General features: G+C 39.9%; 1 protein-coding gene across 3 annotated transcripts in view; it reads right to left on the bottom strand.

The window, feature by feature from the left end:
• Positions 1 to 743: 743 nt before the first annotated feature.
• Positions 744 to 21,842, bottom strand: part of arb2a (ARB2 cotranscriptional regulator A) — a 511,621-nt gene continuing 490,522 nt past the window's right edge. For all 3 annotated transcript variants that reach the window (XM_078214787.1, XM_078214789.1, XM_078214788.1), the window contains exon 11: positions 744 to 3,608. In XM_078214787.1, coding sequence (XP_078070913.1) covers positions 3,457 to 3,608 — 152 coding nt within the window. In that variant the 3' untranslated portion in view covers positions 744 to 3,456. The remainder of the gene's footprint in view (positions 3,609 to 21,842) is intronic.

Raw genomic sequence — 21,842 nt, 5'->3', positions numbered from 1 at the left:
TGAGGTTAAGAAGTAATTGAGTTAAATGAACTTTCGTTTCAATAATCTCATCTGATAACGCTGTTTGATAGTGCCAAGACGTTTTAATTCTCAGTCAGATATCTGAATGGGCAGGTGATCTCACTTCTCTTGTTCCAGCGCCCAGACTAAATTTCACTCTGTCTGGGTTTAGCCATACGATAGGCCTGGTATTTTTCTGGATCCCACAAAGACTCCAATGACCACTCGGTTGAAAGTATAATTAAGAAACTACTGTTTCTTGTCTGAATATTGGTCTCACCCTACGAACTTCCTATGGAAGATGAGGAAACTTTGTTTCAAACTTGGGAAGTAACCAGGTAACTTGAACTCTTCCAACTGGCTTACGGCATCAAGGTCCGGCAAATGTATCAACGGCGAAGACTTACACCCTTCCTAAAACTGACTTACTAGTTCATTCAATTAGAAAATGAAATCAAAATGTCAGGAATCATCATCATTAAAACGATTCGTTTTTTGTTGAAAGAAATGTGATTTCAAGAAGACTTTCGACTTAAAGGTATTTCTTGGTTAGAAACGGAGATAAATGGTTATTTTGCTGTGATACTAACCACTTGAATCTGCCATTGTAGTATTTCACATGCTGCCTCCCGAGTTGCCATGATCGTTCTATTCAATGATTGAGCCATGTCCTACATCAACACATTACTTCAATTCTAATTGAAAGTTTTTAATACATGAACACCACTGACAACAAAGACGTTGAAACTAAAGGGAGAATAAACCTTTATTTCAGTTCAGCTTGTTTAAACATTGTCACTGGAAAGTAAAACGCTTTAAAATCAGGGTCATCGATACAGCTTGATTTTAAAAAAAGGCAGAGTTTGATTTATGCACTGGAGAACACAACTTTTCATTTCAGTGTTTCAGTTTCAGAAGATAGATTTCAAAACTATCACAAATAAAAATCAAGGCTCCGCTTTCAGGCTTTTGGGTTTGAAAATTCATTTTCCTCTCCTTTACATTCCCCCCCAGTCCTGGTTCACAATTGCAGAAAGAGCTCCTATTCACTTAGTGCTGTCAGTCATCCTCAGCCTTCATCGTGTCGAGGTGATTTCTTTCCTTTATGATAGTTTTCAAAAGTAAGCCTGTAATATTTCAAAATCTGACTAATTACATTTCCGATTACAAATAGACGCACAACGTTTAGTGCTCAAAATAAAAGGGAGCCGACAACGCAGTGGATTCTTCAAATCACATTGTGCATTGCTTTACAAAAATCAAGTCTAACAATGTACTTGACCGAAGGGTATTTTACGGGTTCCAAGTTTTCTTTTACTTTCTATTCGATGATTAAAATGAAAATTCTTCTAAAATCTACAAATATTTAATTGACTATTTCTGCATCTCCTTTACTAAGATATAACTCTAAAAATAATGGCAGCCAATGTTAATGTGTCTGGAGATGAACTGATGAGTCAAAATCATCAATTAAAATGCTGGGTTTTGGGGTTAGCTCAGTTCATTTTGCAATTTTCACACTTAAACTCTGTGCACATCTAAAGAATTCAGGGATCAGGCACACGTTCTGCAGGGACCAGTGTCTTTTTGCAGAAAGTGCTGGAAATGTCAAATGACTTTAAACTCCAATCAAAGCTTCAGCTGCAAACCTCCAAGCCGGCTTCTATGGGAGTGAGGTGCGCATGCGCCAAAACAGCTACCAATGGCTTCCCCAGGGTCCTTTTGCCTATTCACATAACCTAATGGAGCTTTCCAGCCATTCAGAGCATCGGCAGCATTATAAACTCGAACAAATCACTTGAATTAATCACTTTGTACGCTGCTTTGTGCAAATTCATATTCCTTAAACTTCGTATTGCTAAATATTTAATCAAAGGCACGAATTTTAATTCTCACCTAGCATTTTAGTGCTGTCCTTCTGACTTACGTCTATGCATTAATAGGAATTCGAATATTTTAAATAATCTACTCTCCGTTCAGTATTAGATCATGTTCTAAAGCTTTACAAAAGTCCCAATTTCCAAATGATTAAACCAGGTAATGAGTATTTACTCCAAGGATTTTTGAAAGCATGTCTTAAAACATACTTTACATTACTCAAATTTTACCATTTGTGTGTCCCAGATTTTAGCACAATCCCAAAGCTACGCTGTAACCAATGAATCACATCTCTCAAGCAATAATGAGCAAACTGTAAAACTGAAAAATGAACTTGCAGGTAGAATCGCCGGATCTAAACTCGTAATAACATGCAATTTCTTGTGGTTGTTTTTTGCAATTTGGAGTATTACATCCTTACAAAGCAATTTCACATTTACTGTAATGTTTAAGTCATTAAAGTTCCATTTTAATTGTTACAAAAGCTGAAATGATTTAAAATGGACAATGAAATATCACTTAAAACAAGAACTGCAACGCACATTCGTGAAACTAGTATATATTTTCCAATAAAGACTTTAAAAGTCTATCTTTAAAACAAATTGCTCAGCAACTAGCTAAAAGCAAGAAAATGTTAAAGTTCCAACATTTATAGAATGAAAATTTTTCCAGGGATTTTTTAACTACTTGTTTGATGTTTTTGAATGCTTCGGAAAAACGATGCCATGGTGGCTCAACTATTTGCACTATCCAGTTTACAATCTAGTTTTAAAACGCCCCAGCTAGTCATTTATGAGGATATTTTTATGTATAAATATTGATCAGATCACATAATGGATACATTCCTTTTGATTTAAGAATTTAATTAATGTATTTTTAAAAAATAGATTGCTTCAGTTTATGTTGGCCAACAGACAGAAATTCACAATGAATCAAATTCACTCAACGTATCTTTAAACGTTCTCCAGCTTTAAGAAGTACTGTTGGCTTATTTTGTAAAACAAACACACAGTTTCAATAATACAAAGCTATTTTTTAAGCAGCTACAAAAAAAGTGACAGCTGGCATCACCAAAAACAACTGTCATCTTTAGCGACTTAAATGCATTTGAAGTCCCTTGAAAATTATGACAAGGCTTGAGTACGTGAAAGGAAAATGTTGAGTGGTTGTGATTCTCGGCTATTTTAAAAGCTGCTGTACACAGGCCGACAAAAGAGAGGCTGTCTCTTTAATGAAGAATAGTTGGCAGGCTTTAGGACGTGGGGGAAGCCAATAGCCCCATGACATTAGCTCAGCGCAGGGCGGTGTCAGGGCAATTAGAGCCGCTCTGTGCTGCACTGTGCAGAACTGCTGTCAGTCTTGATCTGTGCACCGATCGGTGGCACCAAATCTGAGCTCGGGACCACAGGAAACACAACCGGCAAACCCATATTGCTTTGACAGTTGCGCTCATCTAGAAATAATGCAAAATGCTATTTAGATGTATACACCATGACCCTTTGCTCCAAGAAGAAAACAATCTAATGAGGGATCGAGGGACTGCCAGCGCAAAAAAAAAGCAGGAAACGGCATTTTGCTTCATAATTCTTCACTTTTCTTTCGATATGAGCTTCTTGTTGTCACCGTTGACTTAGATTTTGCTTCAGCGTTCTGTGCCTCTAAAGCTTGGCTAAAATACTTGAAAATAGAATTAAAACTCTTCCAGGAAGTTAACTCATGCCGTTCTGTACCTAGAAATGAGTGAAAAAGAAATAGAGTTAATGATGGTGGTAGTGTCAGATACAGATAACTTGTGGGGAAATCCCTTCCCAGTTGAAGAGGTTCATTTTTTGGTTTTGAATATGGAGAAACAACCCATTTATGAAGTCCCAGAATTAAAAGATTGGCACAGTATGGCTGACTAGCAGGAGGAAAAAATCATAGCCTGTCTTAAACATTCCTACTGAGTAAAACAAGATGACACATCTATAAATCTACAGTTGTTTTTGGTGAGGAGCATGCTTGTTTATATAACTTTAGTACTGAAATCAGTATAATATTAGTGATGTGAAGATACAAAAGCTAATGTGCAGCAGGACAACTAAGTTCCAAAAACTGATACAGCCTTGAAAGGCGGAAAAACCATCAAGCCAGTTCAGAATAATCAAAATTGTTGATTTACTAAACACAAGAATACAAACTATTCCAAGTGGTAACAATATACTTCATGAATGGTGTCATAGCTTATTACTAAATTGGCTTTGTAGAGACCTTGGAGCTGAAATTCTGTGGGTACATGGAGCCAGAGCTGTGGAGAGAGATTGTTGAGGTCCACACAGTTTCAGCCCGCCTGTCTCACAAGACCATGCTGGTCATTCGATATTGGGAGCCTTTTGTGTGAAGGAATTGTTTTATGGTTGATTCCAAGAACCTAATTGAAGCAGTACTGCACCCCCAGCATAGGATTCCGATATGACAAACCACTTTCCATTCACCCTCATTGTGTTGGATTCTTGATCCAAGAATAATTGTGAATTACAAAATCCTGATCCAAGCATAAATGTCCTGTAATTATCTGCTTTTAATGCTCTGCACATGAAATTTGGCCAATCCACAGCCAAGTTTCATCTAGAGACAGAAGCACATTTTCAAAGTCTAATTACTTTTGTGTAAAACAAAGGATTTTGTTAACTGTTTTCTGTTTTGTTTATAGTGAATTACCAAATGAATGATTAAATGGGCTGTGGCACAAAGATTAGCAAATTGACTACTTTTATCTGTGGTTTACAGAAATTCTGATCCAAGCATAATCCTGATGCAAGCATAACATTTACAGGCAAAATAGTTGTGCATTTATTAGGATTCAACTGCAATTCTTAAAAACGTCATTCTGTGCATTATGTCTAGAGCACAGGGTGTTCCTGGCCATTTCTGGAAAAAAGATGTGTCTTCATTTAATCAAGACAGCAACAGTAAAATAGTAAAATAAATCTTGATTTTAAAAGGAAATGCAATTTTAGAAAGCTTAGAAGTTATAGTTGAGATCAGAAAGTAGATGAGTGCTACATCAAGTGGCAATAGGTGGGTGCTGATTTTTCTATCTGAAAAATATCCATGCAGGTGAGGCACCGTAGGCAGCTGGGGATGGGAACAGGCATTAAATATCAGCGTCCCTACACCAGTGCTCACAAAGGTCCCACATTTAGTGCATTTGCATGGATTTTGAAATAAAAAAGCACAAATTATTTAAGTTGACGCTACAGCAATCTTCAACCATTCATCTTTAAATGTCGGACCACAAAAACACTGATTTTAACAATTGAACAGTAGCACTCCTTTAAGGGATGAACGGCTGTCATACATGCTGGCACCTGACTGGCAACATTCAGATGCATATGAACAATCTTCATCCTGGTATTAACTATTCTATATACTTACATGTCTTTCTCACTCACTTGTTTGATGTAAAATACAGTTTCCAGGCTGAAGGTCAACTATCTGTAAGCTGCAATGGTGATTGACATGCCAGGCTTGCTTAGTGACAAAGCATGCTGCACTATCAATTAAGGACATAAAACTAGGCCAAAGCCGTGTGATGTGGGTCAGTTCTTGAGAACAGAGGCTGGTCTAAATACCAACACCCAAGGACTAGCTTGGCAAAATGCAGCACAACTGTCACTTAGTAGCAGCAAGTGATTTTGTCTATCGCTTACAGGTGTGATACAGGATGTACATGTCAGGGACTCACTGCTTGAAAAATCAAAGCAAGTTTTTCAAGTGATTCCGTTTGCATGATCAGTTCACTAATCTTCTAGGTTTATCCAATAGTTTATTGAACCAAACACAGACCACATGTCACCGGTAATTATGAAAAAAATGTGCATGTCACATCAAGGAAGAAAGAACAGGAAAGATGTAGTTTAAAGCTGGCAAGCATATGATATTTAAAGGAGATTTCAACGTTGCACATGGCAATTACACAATCCTTAGTACAATAGAAGTGTCAGAGATCACAGCAACATTAATTCAGTGAAGTTAACTACGAGGGCGCAAGCAATACATTTGCAGAGATTTAAGCAATACCACGATGACAAGTCTGTGAATCAAGGTGGTGTGGTCATGTAATGCTTTGGAGTATCAATATACACCACGACATAGTGGTTCAATTACAACTGGAATCCTCAATCCACTGAGCTCCTGATCTCAGCCTCATTTATGTGAAGAATAGAAAATCAGAGGTTGTGCACTTCCCACCCAGGAGTGAGAAAAGCAGGGAATAGGAGAAATCAGAAGAGGCATCCCTGGGTCATTTTCACATACTGTTTGGTGGCCAGCTCAAGATTGACATTGGCAGATGTCTGCCTTTTGGCTGCAAATGATGTGTAGCCTGTGAGACTCCAGAAGATGATAAGCAAGAAAATAATTTTTACAATGCATAGATTTCAGAAACAAAATAAAAGATAAAAGTCAAACATGCATCACAAAAAGAATATTAGCCAATGAGTTAATTAAATATTAAATTAGGATGATATTCCATGTCAACAATAAAAAGGGAATATTTGTTGGCTAACTAAGCAGCAAGGAAAAAATATTAGACGTTAATTTCTGTTTGAAGGTCACAATGCATAGAGCAGTAAATAAATATACAGAAGCCTGTTAGTTTAGGATCATTGATGCTTTGGATCAACATATCACATATACTGGCCATAAAATATCCCTATAATCAACTGCACATGATCACTCCATCAGTTTAACGTAATGATGTCAAAATCATTAATTCTTCATTGTGAGTAATTATCATACATCAAGAACAGAGGACACACAAGAATTGGCATCTGGACTTGAAGGCATTGCCAATGCAAAACTGAATGAAGCCATCAAATAAAGTTCTTTTAAAAATATATTGTTTTCAGAAAGGAGTGATTTCAAGGCAATCTAATCTGAAGATTCAAGTGACCATTAAAATGAGCTTGAGTTAAAATTTTGTGGTTTTTGACAGCATCTAAAATTCAGATTAGATTAGTGCTTTTTTAGATTAGTGCACTTTTATGCATCATATTTTTAAAATAAAGCACTTTCAATTTTTTCACAGTTTGAGAGTTGACAAAATGCACATCAGTGCTTAATTCTGGATATTTAATGAAGTGCAATAAATCAGAAAAATAATATTACCTCCAAACATTTACTCAGGCTACACATTTGATGTGTTTAATCATAAATATTGCAGCTTCATAACCTTTTTGATTTAAAACAGACTCCTAATATAATCATGTAATATTGCAACCATCTGCATGTTGAAATGGAATCGCTGGCCACAATTTTCCGGTCCTTTCATGGCGAGACCCGTTGTGGGGGATGTGTGGCCCAGCCAAAAGTCATTGACTCTTGGTGGGACTGCATGATCCCGGTGGTGGGCAAGGCTGGAAAATCCTGGACTTGCTTTTTCAAGTGCTCGAGCTCTTTTGCAGTCATTGAAATGATTTATTTATTACTTCAGGAGGCTTTCAATAAAGTCCCACACAGGTTAGTAAACAAAAATAGAACATATCAGATCAGGTCTAATATGCTGCTGGGTTTGAGAATTGGTTGACAGACAGAAAACAGAGTAGGAATAAATGAGTCATTCTCAGGATGGCAGACTATTACAAGTGGGTTATTGCATGGATCAGGAGTTGGGCCGCAACTGTTCCCAATCTATAAAAATGATTTGGAGGTGGGGACTAAAGGTAATATTTCCTAATTTGCTGATGACATACAAACAGACAAATTAGGAACAGGAGTAGACCCCTCAAGCCTGCTCCGCCATTCAATAATATCGTGACTTCAACCCCACATTCCTGTCTACCCCTGATAACATTTAACCCCCTTGGTAATCAAGAACCTATCGAGCTCGGCCTTAAAAATATACAAAGGCTCTGCTTCCATTGCCTTTTGAGGAAGAGAGTTCCAGAGACTCATGACCCTCAGAGAAATAAATCTCCTCATCTCTGTCTTAAATGAGCAACCCCTTATTTTTAAACAGTGTCCCCTAGTTTTAGACTCTCTGACAACAGGAAACACCCTCTCCAATTCCACCCTGTCAATACGTCATCAGGATCTTAAAGGTTTTGAACAAGTCACCTCTTCGTCCTCTAAACTCTAATGGGTACAAACCTAACCTCTCCAACCTTTCCTCATAAGACAACCCACTCTTTCCTGATGTTAGTCCACTAAACATTCTTTGAACTGTTTCTAAAGCATTTATATCTTTCCTTTATTAAGACAACCTTATTATACACAATACCCAGATGTGGTCTCACCAGTGCCCTGTAAAACTGAAGCATAACCTCCATACTTTTGTAGTCAATTCCCCTCAGAATAAATGATAAAAATCAACTAGTTTCCTGAATAACTTGCTGTACCTATATATTAGTCTTTTGTGATTCATGCACGAGGACACTGAGCTCTGCAATCTCTCCCCATTAAGATAATAAGCTTCTTGGTACAAGCTAGGTGGGAATGTGAGTTGTGAGGAGGATGCAAGGAGGCTTCACGGGGATTTGGGCATTCTAAGTGAGTGGGCAAGAACATGGAAGATGGAATATAAAGTGACCATGTGTGAAGTTATTCATTTTGGTTGGAAAAATAGAAGGGCAGAATATCTCTTAAATGGCGTGAGATTAGGAAGTGTTGATGTCCAAAGGGACCTGGGTGCCCTCGTTCATAAATCACTAAAAGCTGGTATGCGGATACAGCAAACAATTAGGAAGGCAAATGGCATTTGCGATCCGTTGGCGTTTACTGCAAGGGGATTTGAGTAAAGGAGTAAATACATCTTGTTGCAACTGCATAGAACCTTGGGGAAACTGCACCTAGAGCACTATGTACAGTTTTGGTCTCTTTATTTAAGGAACAATATATTTCCCATAGAGGAGTGCAGTGGAGATTCACCAGACTAACCCCGGGGGATCGTGGATTGTCTCATTAGGAGAGATTGAGGAAACTGGGCCTGTATTCTTTAGAATGAGGGGTGATCATATTGAAACTTGCAAAATCCTTACAGAGTATGACAGGGTAGATGTTATAGAACATAGAATAGTACAGCACAGAACAGGCCCTTCGGCCCACGATGTTGTGCCGAGCTTTATCTGAAACCAAGATCAAGCTATCCCACTCCCTATCATCCTGGTGTGCTCCATGTGCCTGTCCAATAACCACTTAAATGTTCCTAAAGTGTCTGACTCCACTATCACTGCAGGCAGTCCATTCCACACCCCAACCACTTTCTGCGTAAAGAACCTACCTCTGATATCCTTCCTGTATCTCCCACCACGAACCCTATAGTTATGCCCCCTTGTAATAGCTCCATCCACCCGAGGAAATAGTCTTTGAACGTTCACTCTATCTATCCCCTTCATCATTTTATAAACCTCTATTAAGTCTCCCCTCAGTCTCCTCCGCTCCAGAGAGAACAGCCCTAGCTCCCTCAACCTTTCCTCATAAGACCTACCCTCCAAACCAGGCAGCATCCTGGTAAATCTCCTCTGCACTCTTTCCAGCGCTTCCACATCCTTCTTATAGTGAGGTGACCAGAACTGCACACAATATCCCAAATGTGGTCTCACCAAGGTCCTGTACAGTTGCAGCATAACCCCACGGCTCTTAAACTCCAACCCCCTGTTAATAAAAGCTAACACACTATAGGCCTTCTACACAGCTCTATCCACTTGAGTGGCAACCTTTAGAGATCTGTGGATATGAACCCCAAGATCTCTCTGTTCCTCCACAGTCTTCAGACCCCTACCTTTGACCCTGTAATCCACATTTAAATTAGTCCTACCAAAATGAATCACCTCACATTTATCAGGGTTAAACTCCACTTGCCATTTCTCAGCCCAGCTTTGCATCCTATCTCTGTCTCTTTGCAGCCTACAACAGCCCTCCACCTCATCCACTACTCCACCATGTTGATAGGAAGTTTCTCCCTGGCTGGTGAGTCCAGACCCAGAGGCCATTTAAGACTGAGATGAGGAGGAATTTCTTCACTCAGAGAATGGAGTCTTTGGAATTCTCCACCCCTGGAGGGCTGTAGAAGTCCAATCATTGAGCATGTTCAAGACAGAGATCAGTAGATTTCTGGATACTAATGACATTAATTAATGTGGGGAAAGTGGGGAAAAATGGAGTCGGATAGATGATCAGTCATGATCTGTTTGAATGGAGGAGCAGGCTCCTTGCCGGGCTGAATTACCTGCTCCTATTTCCTATGTTTCTATTTTCAACAATATGCCAACTTCCTAAAATGTCTTCTGCATATTTCTAATATTGTCTTTTTGAAGGCACATGACAAATTCAGGGTCCCACAGAACATTTACTGTGATCACATATTTATTGAATATATTTGCACGTTGTAATCTTTTGATCTGATTTGATTTGATTTATTATTGTCACATGTATTAACATACAGTGAAAAGTATTGTTTCTTGTGCGCTATACAGACAAAACATGCTGTTCATAGAGAAGGAAATGAGAGAGTGCAGAATGTAGTGTTACAGTCATAGCTAGGGTGCAGAGAAAGATCAACTTAATGCAAGATAAGTCCATTCAAAAGCAGCAGGGAAGAAGCTGTTCTTGAGTTGGTTGGTATGTGACCGCAGACTTTTGTATCTTTTTCCCGGAGGAAGAAGTTGGAAGAGAGAATGTCCGAGGTGCGTGGAGTCCTTAATTATGCTGGCTGCTTTGCCGAAGCAGCGGGAAGTGTAGACAGAGTCAATGGATGGGAGGCAAATCTTGTTACATCTTTTACACAGTGCAAAAATAACTGAAGCCCTCGAAAGGCTAATCACTAAAATGTGAAATCATTACCATCTATCCAGAAAAAACTCAAGGTAACAAGAGTTTACTACTTTCTAGTACCGGAGGGTTTCAGATAAAGGATACTCGGCCTGTACTAGAAATGGTCGAGAGCTTCAAGTTTTTTAGGTGTCCAGATCACCAACAACCTGTCCTGGTCCCCCATGCCAAAAAGCCCACCAACACTTCTACTTTCTTAGAAGACTAAGGAAATTTGGCATGTCAGCTACGACTCTCACCAACTTTGACAGATGCACCATAGAAAGCATTCTTTTTGGTTGTATCACAGCTTGGTATGGCTCCTGCTCTGCCCAAGACCGCAAGAAACTAAAAAGGGTCGTGAATGTAGCCCAGTCCATCACGCAAACCAGCGTGATGGACTGGGCTACACTTCCCACTGCCTCGGAAAAGCAGCCAGCATAATTAAGTACCCCATGCACTCCGGACATACTCTCTTCAACCTTCATCCGTCGGGAAAAAGATACTGAGGTCACATACCAACCGACTCAAGAACAGCTTCTTCCCTGCTGCCACCAGACATTTGAATGGACCTACCTCATACTAAGTTGATCTTTCTCTACACTCTAGCTATGACTGTAACACTACATTCGGCACTCTCTCCTTCTCTATGAACGGTATGCTCTGTCTGTATAGCATGCAAGAAACAATACTTTTCACGTATGACATGTGACAATAATAAATCTAATCAAATGTAGTGCCCCTCATGCTTCTGGAGGTTGATGTGATACACGAACAGAAGTTACAAGACTGTGAAAATAAATTGTACAAATATTTTTCCTAGTGTGAACATAGTGGTATTCAAAAAAGGAGATTACACTTAAGTGGCAGTCATCATTGAAAAGAACGATCATAACTAATTATGTCATCGCCATATAAGTTCTCAATTAATCTAAAGTTAACTTGGTATATTCTTTTTAAACATCAGCAATGTGAAAAAGTTATAATTTATTAAATATAAAATACATATTGTCTTTGGAAACACGTTGTAGTAGGTGACGTTTCACTTTAAAAGATAAGATTGAGATATTACATTGTGACAATTTTATCATGCCTCCCTATACAAAGATAAAATTAGCTTAAGCAATTTTTGTGAGGTTGACTGTGTGGATTCAATGGGCACAAAAATAAACCTTTGTTTGCTGTAATTTTTCTTCCTGTTTCAAGTCACCCACCCTCAGGGTTACATTTTTTTATGACTTTATTGCTCTACAAACGTCTATACACGGATGGTGCATGTGTTGACCTTCTGTTTATTAGATTGACCTCTTGCTAGCCTGTGTTAATGAACAGTACTGAAAAAAGAAAAAGAGGAGAATCAACCCAACTATCTAGGATTTATGGACACTATTAATCACTGCCTTCAGTCAACTTCATAAACTTGTAATCTTCCAGTTAACGCCTCTGTGTTCACATCTCTTACCCCACTAAACTTACAAGAATGATCTTTCTATAACTTCCATATTTCAGAGAAGTTATTCATAATTTATATCCAATCTGAAGCTCTATTCGATTTTTTTTTGTAGGGCAATACAATCAATGATTTCTTCAGCCTTCACAGATCTGCGGTGAGCTGGTGCTTCAAACCATCATACAGACAGTTTCAAGTAGATCCAAGCCATGACCATTGCAGCTGAGTTGCAAATGAATAAAGTCTGCCAACCAGTCTGGAATTTGCTAAGTGTATCCATGTAAACAGAACAGACTCATTTGCTTTAAAAGCAATCATATTTAGAATTTATTTGGTTATGTCAGTATTATGCAGCATTTAAAATGGATAAAATAAAATTCCTTGGTGAAAAAATAATTTCTACTCATAGTTGATTTAAGAAAAATGTATTACTTTGCTGGTGGTGAATATTTGTGGGTATTATGTTACTAATAATTTGCACTATTAAAATGTTAACAGCATCTTCAGCGATGAAATCTTCAGCCTAATCAGTTTTACTCATATTATTGATATATACATTTTTATATTTAATGATCACAGAAATACCTCCATAATTCCATCAACAAATGTCAAACAATCACCTGCTGATCCTACTAATATGCATTTTTATCACCAGAAGAACAAAAGTAATTTCACAAAAATGAACACTTTGTGCTTTTCTGGGTGACAGATTCTAATTATGCTTCATCTTCATTTATTTACATAAGAGTACAGGTTATATGGTAAGGGAGAAACACTCAGCCTGGGGCCACATCTCCTCCAACAATACGTATGTGACTTGAAACATAATCACCAATATTTTGACACTGAACTACCGCCAATGTTGCAAAACAACTTTCGAAAATACTCTAAACATTAAAATATATTGAAAGTAATTTAAATATATGACCATAGTAAATATGAGCCCCAAAATCATCAATGTTAACAGATAAAAAATTAATGTATTTGCATGATATTTTGTCTAATATTTTAATGGAGACATCAACTCATTTAAAATAAATGATTAATGTTTGTATTAAATAGTGGGAGAGGTACATCATGGGGAAAGATTAAGTAGTTCCGTTCGTGTTACCTAACAGTGTTAACAGTAATTTCTCGACCAGAGAATCATAGAATCCCTACAGTGCAGAAAGAGGCCATCCGGCTCCTTCAAGTCTGCACCGACTCTTCGAAAGAACATCCCACCTAGACCCTCCTCTCTGCCCTATCCCCGTAACCCCACACATTTACCATGGCTAATCCACCTAATCTACATCTTTGTACACTAAAGGCCCGGGGCAGGATGGAGGGAGGGAGGTGGGTCAGATGGCTCTCTGGCTGGGGGGGGGGGGGGGGGCAGGGAGGCGGGTCAGATGGCTGTCTGGTGGGGAGGGGAGGGAGGCAGGTCAGATGGCTCCCCGGTTTTGGGGGGGGGGGGGGTCCGCTGCCACCTGCAGGTGATCGGTGGGGGGGAAGGGGGGGTCCGCTGCCACACTGCGTGTGATTGGTGGGGGCAAAGGGCAGGTCCGCTGCCACTCTGCGTGTGATCGGTGGGGCGGGGGGGGGGGGAGGGGGGGTCTGCTGCCAGTCTATGTGTGATTGGTGGGGGGGAATGTGGGCAGGAGGCTGCAATCGGTCTGGGTAGCGGGGGTGGGGGGGGGGATAAGTGGGTCCGTAATGTTGTGGGGGTGGGGCAATGTCTGTGGGGGCCAGGGGGGAGGCATTATCCGGCCCGGGAGTGATGTGGCAGGGGAGTGTTTTTCTATTTTTTTTACTGCGTGTGCACATTTGAAGGCTCCGATCGGAGCTGGTGTTTTGGGCTCCGTTAAGCCCCGTCCACAGGCTTTTGCAGTGCAATTCAGAATCGCTGCTATTTTTTCAGGCAGAGTGCGTATGGGGGCGTCTGGGAACGGGTCTAAAAGTCGCATCTGAAACACTCCCAGTTTTAAGTCCGCCCAGCACTTAGAATTAAAATGGTAAAATAGGGCCCTAAGGGACAATTTAGCATGGCCATTCCACCTAACGTGCACATCTTTGGACTGTGGGAGGAAACTGGAGCACCCGGAGGAAACCCATGCAGGGACGTGGAGAATGTGCAAACTTCAGTCACCCAAGGCTGGAATCAAACTGTTGCCTGGTGCAATGAGACAGCAGTGCTAACCACCGTTTTACAGATATATAGATACGATGTAGATCACAGATTTTAGATCCAATTTGTTCTGTGGTAGTGCTGTAATTGAATCTTTTCAACACAAATGGGCATTGAAACTGACTGTTTTAAGATTTGGAAGACATTTAAAGGTGTTTCTGGTGGAAGAAAGATCTGGGAATATGGTTATAAGCCAACAGATAGTTATGATTTCTGAAAGAACACTAAGTTTGCTATGCGCAGTGGACTCTTATTGTTGCTAAATATATGAAGATGAAACTTTCCAGTTCTAATTTTCCAAATGAGAACTATGGATGGGAGATTCACAGTCTGGCTGCAAATAGCAGAACATTGTGGGTGCTCTGTAATGCTCTTGCATTGATTAATTTCCATGCTGATTCAATGCCATGATATGCTCAGCTGGTGGATGAGACTGCTGGCCAGTAATGCACATTTATAAAGTTGACACTTTGGAGCCAAATTCAATTCCAAATAAATTGTTTTTTTTTGTAAAAAAGAGCAACATACAACCATCTTGATTTATTCCTGAAAGTGTCAATCATTTTGGGTCATGGAAGCAGGAAGGTGAGAGTGCCCGAAGTTACTGAGAATTTCAATTCATGCCTTCCATTGCAAGCACCTTTAAATAACCTTTCTGATTTCACGTTGTCTTTATTACTCCACTCCATTTTGAACAAGGCTACTGCTGAGTATTTACAATGACAGAAGACTTCCCTACGGAGAACTGAAATCAATGTGTTGCAGCATAAGGCAACATTGGTTGTATAGGGAAGACTTTACCAAATGAGTAAAATGTTGTCACAGTCATTTTGTGAGATACTTTGTTCAAAACCTGTCCAAGAGAATGCTATGATTTTTTTTATCCATTCATGGGTTGTGGGCATTGCTGGCTGGGCCAGCATTTGTTGTCCATTCCTAATTGCCTAAGAACTGAGTGGCTTGCTGGGCCATTTCAGGGTGCATTTAAGAGTCAACGTCATTGCTGTGGATTTGAGGTCACATGTACGCCAGATCAGGGTAAGGGTGGCAGAATTTCATTAGGTTTTTAATTCCAGATTTTCATTGAATTCAAATTTGACCATCTGCTGTGGTGGGATTCAAACCTGGGTCCCCAGAGCATTATCCTAGGTCTCTGGATTACTAGTCCAGTGATAACACCACACTACCTTCCCTAATTGTGGGAACAGTTCTTGGGAGACCATTAATTTTGGCTATGAGGAGTAAATTGAAGACCTGTTTTTCTGGTCTTTGCTGAAGCTGTTTAACAAAAGTGGGTGACAACAGTCTGAGTGATGGTCTGATTTTCTTCCCCCCCTCACTCCTACTGTGCGATTGCTGCTGAAGGATTGTAGGAATAAACTCACATCCGACCATTCTGATGCTTGGTCCACCAGGGGCACTTTGCTTCTGATCTCATTGAGGTTTTGCTCCAAACTTGAACAAAATATTTGGATTTAAGAGGTGAGGCGGAAGTCACTGCCCTTGATATCAAGACAGCATTTGACCGAGTGTGGGATCAAGGAATCCGAGCAAAATTGAGGTCAATGGGATCAGATGGAAAACTGTCCACTGGTTGGATTCATTCCTAGGACAAAGGAAGATAGTCGTGGCTGTTGGAGGCCCTAGGACATTGCTACAGAAGTTCCTCATGGTACTGTCCTAGGCCCAAACATCTTCAGCTACATCATCAATGACCTTCCCTCCATCACTAGGTCAGAAGTGGATATGTTCGCTGGGGATATTGGGGTACATTGTGTGGTGCAAATGAAAATGAGTTCATGCATTTCTGCTCCTTATGACGTTTTCCATTGCTTTTTTAGCACTACTAATAGAATTTCCAAGGTAATGAATAAAGAAAAATCATAGCTATCTCTTTTTAAGCTAATATTTATTTATATAATGGTTTTAATTTAAGAGATCACATGTGTCATTAAAGTAAAATTAGAGAGAACAGTGTCTCTACACCAGCAGCAGATGAAGGAGCTAATAGTACTTTAGTTCAAGGCTGAAGTACAAGTTCTTTGGGTCGGTTTTACATAGGATTGCCTAATTAATTTTATAATAGTTAGCGAAGAGTTATATTTCACTTCTTAAAAAGTGCTTACTTTGTGCAGGAATTCCAAACATACATAGAGAGAACATGATTATTAAACAGGACGATGAATGACTATGACAAGATTTGGTCAGTAAGATTTGTACAAATAACCACTTAGGGCCTGATTTTACCAAAACTTCACACCTGTTTTCGGGCGCGAAATCGTGGTAAAGTTGGGCGTCGGGCCTATACTGCGATCTGCACCCAATTCCGAGCAGATCGCGGCTTTACCGACACCCGATTCGGACGCGGGTCCGGCCTGCGCCCGAATCGGGCGGCCTGACGATTAGCATGCATTTAAATCGACTTAATGAACCACGCGCCCAACCCTACCGCCCACTTTACCGTCTTCTGGCCTGTTCCGAATCCGCGCTTTTAGCGACCTGCAGAATAAAAGTCCGAAGCAGATTTCTATTCTGCAGGGGAACCTCCAAAGCCCACTCTGCCTTTGTGAAGTCACCATCCTCCTCGACCATCCTTCGCGGACCCCCCCGCTAACCACCCCGGCAGACCCCCCCCCCCGGATCAGACCCCTCTGGGAGGCAGGCCCCCCCGGCAGACCCCTCCCTCTCCCCCCCCCCCCGCCCCGGATTGGACCCCCTTGGGAGGCAGGCCCCCCTCGGCAGAGCATACCCCAACCTATCTCGATCGCTGGTCTCCCTCTACCATCCTTCCATTAGCAAGATAAGCTGTATGTTCCTCAGCTAGATCCACTTTGGTCAACACAAAGATGGTCCTTCTGCCTTGTGGGTCCATCTGGCTCACCAAGTCAGTTACAATACTGCGTTCAGCATCTACTGAACCATCTTGGATACAAAGGATAATGAATGGTACTGGTCGACCTTCCTGGTGCTATCAGTACTGTAACATCAGGAATGGCTGCCGACACCAAGGATATAATTTTTAGCATAAGCAAGGCTTACATGCAGAACCCTAATGCCATTATCCTTTGCATCCAAGATGGTTCAGTAGATGCTGAATGCAGTATTGTAACTGACTTGGTGAGCCAGATGGACCCGTCACACCTCCCTCTCCTCCTCCCACCTCCCCCCCCCCCACCGCAGAGGGTGATCTGGGTCCCGCCCCCTCTCCTCCTCCCACCCCCCCCCCCGCCCCCAAGGGTGATCTGGGGTGGGTCCTGCCCCCTCTACTCCCCCCCCACCAAGTGATCTGGGTCAGAGAGCTGCTCTCTCTGCTTTTTTCTCCCCGCCCGGGCGCGCTGCTTCGTATTTTTTTTTTAACTGCGCATGCGCAGTTCAGAGCTCCGATCGTTCTGGCAGCGCTAAACCCCGCCCACAGTGCGAATCGGACCGGAGCCGTCAAAACACGTATGGGCGCGCTGCAAAGAGGATTCCAGTCTCGGATCTATTTGACGCCCAGATTCGGCACTTAGACTCAAAATGGTAAAATCAGGCCCTTAGAAATAACTAACCTTTTCAAGATTTTGATCTGATATGGCCAATTAAAGATCTATTTAATAAATGAAACTACCTGTAGCCATGCTTGAACCTGGCTTTTGTTAGTCATCTTGTCATTATTCACACTTTTGGTTAGTAAAGGGCATCTCAGGTATCAAAGGCTGACGATTCACTATACTAACCTAGCTCAGGCTTATTCAGAACACACAGTGGTCCTCACTATGAAACTGATTGAAGCTCAATTTGGTGGTTAGTCAGTGTGGTTCTGCTTTTATTCATCATAATAAAACTGGATTAAGAATCTGAAAAGTAATATTTTCACACAGCAAAGCTGACAAACACCAATATAGATAAATAATTCAAGTGCATTAGCAAATGCTGCTGCAAAAACAGAACTGCTGGATTAATAGATCCAATTTTAAACATCAGTTGATGAAATGCATGTTTGCAATCTGTCATTTGGATTAACTAAAAATCATCAGCAAATATCAGACTGTCAACACTTTTGATCCCTAAGAAGTTTAAAGCATTTTATTACAATGACAAAATCTTCTATTAATGTCATTATTTCCAAGAATTGTTTCAAACAAAGCCTGTGTGTATAGTTCTGGAGAACAGTCATGTTGTTAAAAATTATTTACAATCAAGATCATATTCAGTATATAAAACCTTTTCATTGACAACGTCCTGATGTCAGATTTCCAGCATCTGCACTATTTTGCTTTTGTATCCTGATGTCGTACTGTTATGCAACATATTGTAAGTTCCAATTATGTCTGTTTGGGCATAAAAGTTGGTTTAACCATATGTGTATACAAAGTAATTTACTTGGTAATTATTTTTCTGCCTCCTAATCTATTGCACTTGATAAGATTCCCAATGTGTAACATTGGATCGGGCTTTGCTTTCAGAGGCAAAATAACTGCCAGCTATTTGTTGCACTTGCACATAGACTTTCTATTGGATCCTACATTGGAATTTGCTGTAATGAGAGTGCTGTTTCAGCACAGTGCCCTCTACAGAAGATCTAGGATCCATATGAACAAGATAGCAGCAATATATCTGCTTAATCAATCAGTTAGATCAGGTCGAAGAATCGTTAAATGAACAGCGCAGAATCTGAACAAAGTGCCAGTTAGAATATTTAATTCATTGCCAAATAATGTAAAGAAAGCAAAATAAAGGATGGAATTAAGAGAGGGAGACTCAATCATCAGAATAAATTATATTAAATCATTTTTATTATTTTAAATCTCCAACAATAATTACATATTTTTGGAAGTTAATTTCCAATGCCAGAGAGGTTGTTTGGCAGTAACACACTGCCAAAAATATACTTTCAGTTGACTGGACGAGCCCTCCCTGCTTTTGGTGAATTTAATAGATAACTATTGCTTAATTACAGCAACTTCACTTTGCACAGTATACAAATAGTTGTTTGGTAGTATAGAACTTGAGAATTGCTGAAACAAATACACATCTTGAAGTTTTTTGTCTTGCACTCATCAGGACAATTTGCAAGAATATCAAATATAGAGGAAACAACAAATTAAACTTTATGAGAAGAGTGCTTATTGGTTAATGACATGTGGATTCTGATTGGTAGAGGCATTGTCATGGGGAATACACCAGTGAACTGATGATTGACAGTTAACTGCCAAGCTTTGCTTAAATTTAAACCAGATTGACTCTAATTCGTCAAGGCATTGGCCTGGAAAATGAACCAGGGAATGGCTGTCACCTGTTGTTTAGTTGAAACAGGTGCAATGTGTGTACATGTTCTCCCTGTCTGCAAAGAACAGGGCCTTGTGTATTAATACATTTAACTTTTGGTCTAGTGACCAGTCTAATTCAGATATCACGGAAGGGTAAGGAATCTCAAAAATTTAAAACAGGCAAAGTTAGCTGTTTCACACTGCTACTGTGCAGTAGCAACACAAGTATTGTTTACCATTAACAGGATGCTGCCGTCAAGCCAAAAAGGCATTCTGCCTATCATACAAGTCAGCAATGTGTATATAAATTTCAGTGCCAATGTGAAGCTCAGGAAGTAGGCTGCACAATCCAAAGACTGGCCGATCGTATAAAACAACACTGTCCCTTCGGCTATTCATATCAGGCAAGGATTTAACTGTATGCAACCAGCCCATGCTTGCCAAACTCATAACAGTATGCAACATTAAATGTGATTCTTCAGTTGAACAATATTTGCTAAACAATTTGAGCTCTGACTCGAAATGTTAACTCTATTCTCTCTGCACAGACATTATCAGACCTACTGAGATATTCCAGCATTTTCTGGTTTTGTTTTAGGTTCTCGCATCTGCAATATTTTACTTTTATATTTGGTAAACAATCCTGAGTGTGCTAAGAATTATGCTGACAACCAATTTAAGATTATGAGTTGGGTCACAGTGTGGCATACTTACACATGTTAGAAGCTACTTGTATTAATACATGGAACCCTATTCTTGTCAGATAGAAAGAATACTTACACACATTGCATCTATTTTGACTAAACAAAATAGATGACAGCCATTCTCCAGTTCATTCCCCAAGGCCCTCAACTGGAGTCAACCTGCCTGGTTTGAATTTAAACAAAGCTGGCATTTAACTGTCAGTCATCAGTTAACTGGTGCATTCTCCATGGCAATATCTCTACCAATCAGAGTCCACATTCCATTAGCCAATCAGCACTCTCTTTTCCTGAAGTATAAATTGCTGTTCCCCTACATTTGGTATTCTTACAAATTGTCCTGATGAGTGCATGACACAAAGATTCAACAACATGTTGAACATTTCAGCAATATGTTGTACAGTATGTTTCAGTGGTAAGTCTTTTGGCAAGATATTACAGTGAAGCTCTTGGAGGAGTAGGGTTAATTGAAAGCAACTTCTTGATTTGCTTGTTTAACTGTGCAAGTGAATAATTGTCCTGTTTGCACTTTCATAATGGTTAGTACTTTTAGCCTCTGTCACTTCTATAGAAAATCTGATCCAAAATATTGGATTAATATGTTCTCGCAATTTTCAACTTAATAGAAGAAGCAGTAGGTTGCATGTGTACTATGTAGAGTAGTGGGTTCAGAAAAGATCACATTTCCCACATACTGCATTACTAACTCAGCCTTGTCATCGTGGAGATGAAAAGAATGTCTCCCTTCAAAGTGGAGGGATAATTAACAGGATAATTAACTATCAGACTTGGTATTCCTCCTAAACACGCCTTCTGTGGAGGACCTGATCGAAAGTCATCCATCTACTCTATTGGTGTAGAATATGATACAACATGGAAAAAAAACAGAAAGGATAGTGAAAATACATATTTCTTTAAAACTCTGTAAAGAGTGGGAAGAGTGCAGAGTCCAGAGAGAGAGTCTCAGCTGGAAGGCTGCCTTTGAAATTTAGAAGACAGGACTGCAACATAGACTTTTTATGAAAAGCATCAGATCTCAAAATCTTCTCTGAGATTTTCATCTTTGAAAAAATGTTGTGAATTCCTGTTAAACTAGCTACAAAAGTGATGAAAGAAGTTCTCTATTTCAAGACTGGTATATATAAGGCCATAAGACATAGGAGCAAAACTGGATCACTCGGCCCATCGAGTCTACTCTGCCAATCAATCATGGCTGATATTTTTCTCATCCCCATTCTCCTCCCTTTTCCCAATAACCTCTGATCCCCTTATTAATCAAGAACCTATCTATCTCTGTCTTAAAGACATTCAATGACCTGGCCTCCACAACCTTCTGCGCAAAGAGTTCCACAGATTCACTACTCTCTGGCTGAAGAAATTCCTCCTCATCTCTGTTTTAAAGGATCATCCCTCCATCTCAAACATCTTATAAAATTGATAAGTTTACAAACAAATGAGTAGCAGGAATTCAAAATTATAAATATTTTAGACATTTTGATCACACTGCCTATTTAGAGGGATGGTAAACAAGTTTGCCTCACCAGTTTGACACAGGATGCTTTTGGTATTAAAGTGATATAAACAAAGAACAAAGAACAAAGAACAGT

This window comes from Mustelus asterias, chromosome 6 (assembly GCF_964213995.1).
Source record: "Mustelus asterias chromosome 6, sMusAst1.hap1.1, whole genome shotgun sequence".
In the NCBI taxonomy this organism is placed as follows: Eukaryota; Metazoa; Chordata; class Chondrichthyes; order Carcharhiniformes; family Triakidae; genus Mustelus; species Mustelus asterias.
Note: the sequence above shows the minus strand (reverse complement) of the source record. Positions and strands in the feature narration are given on the sequence as shown.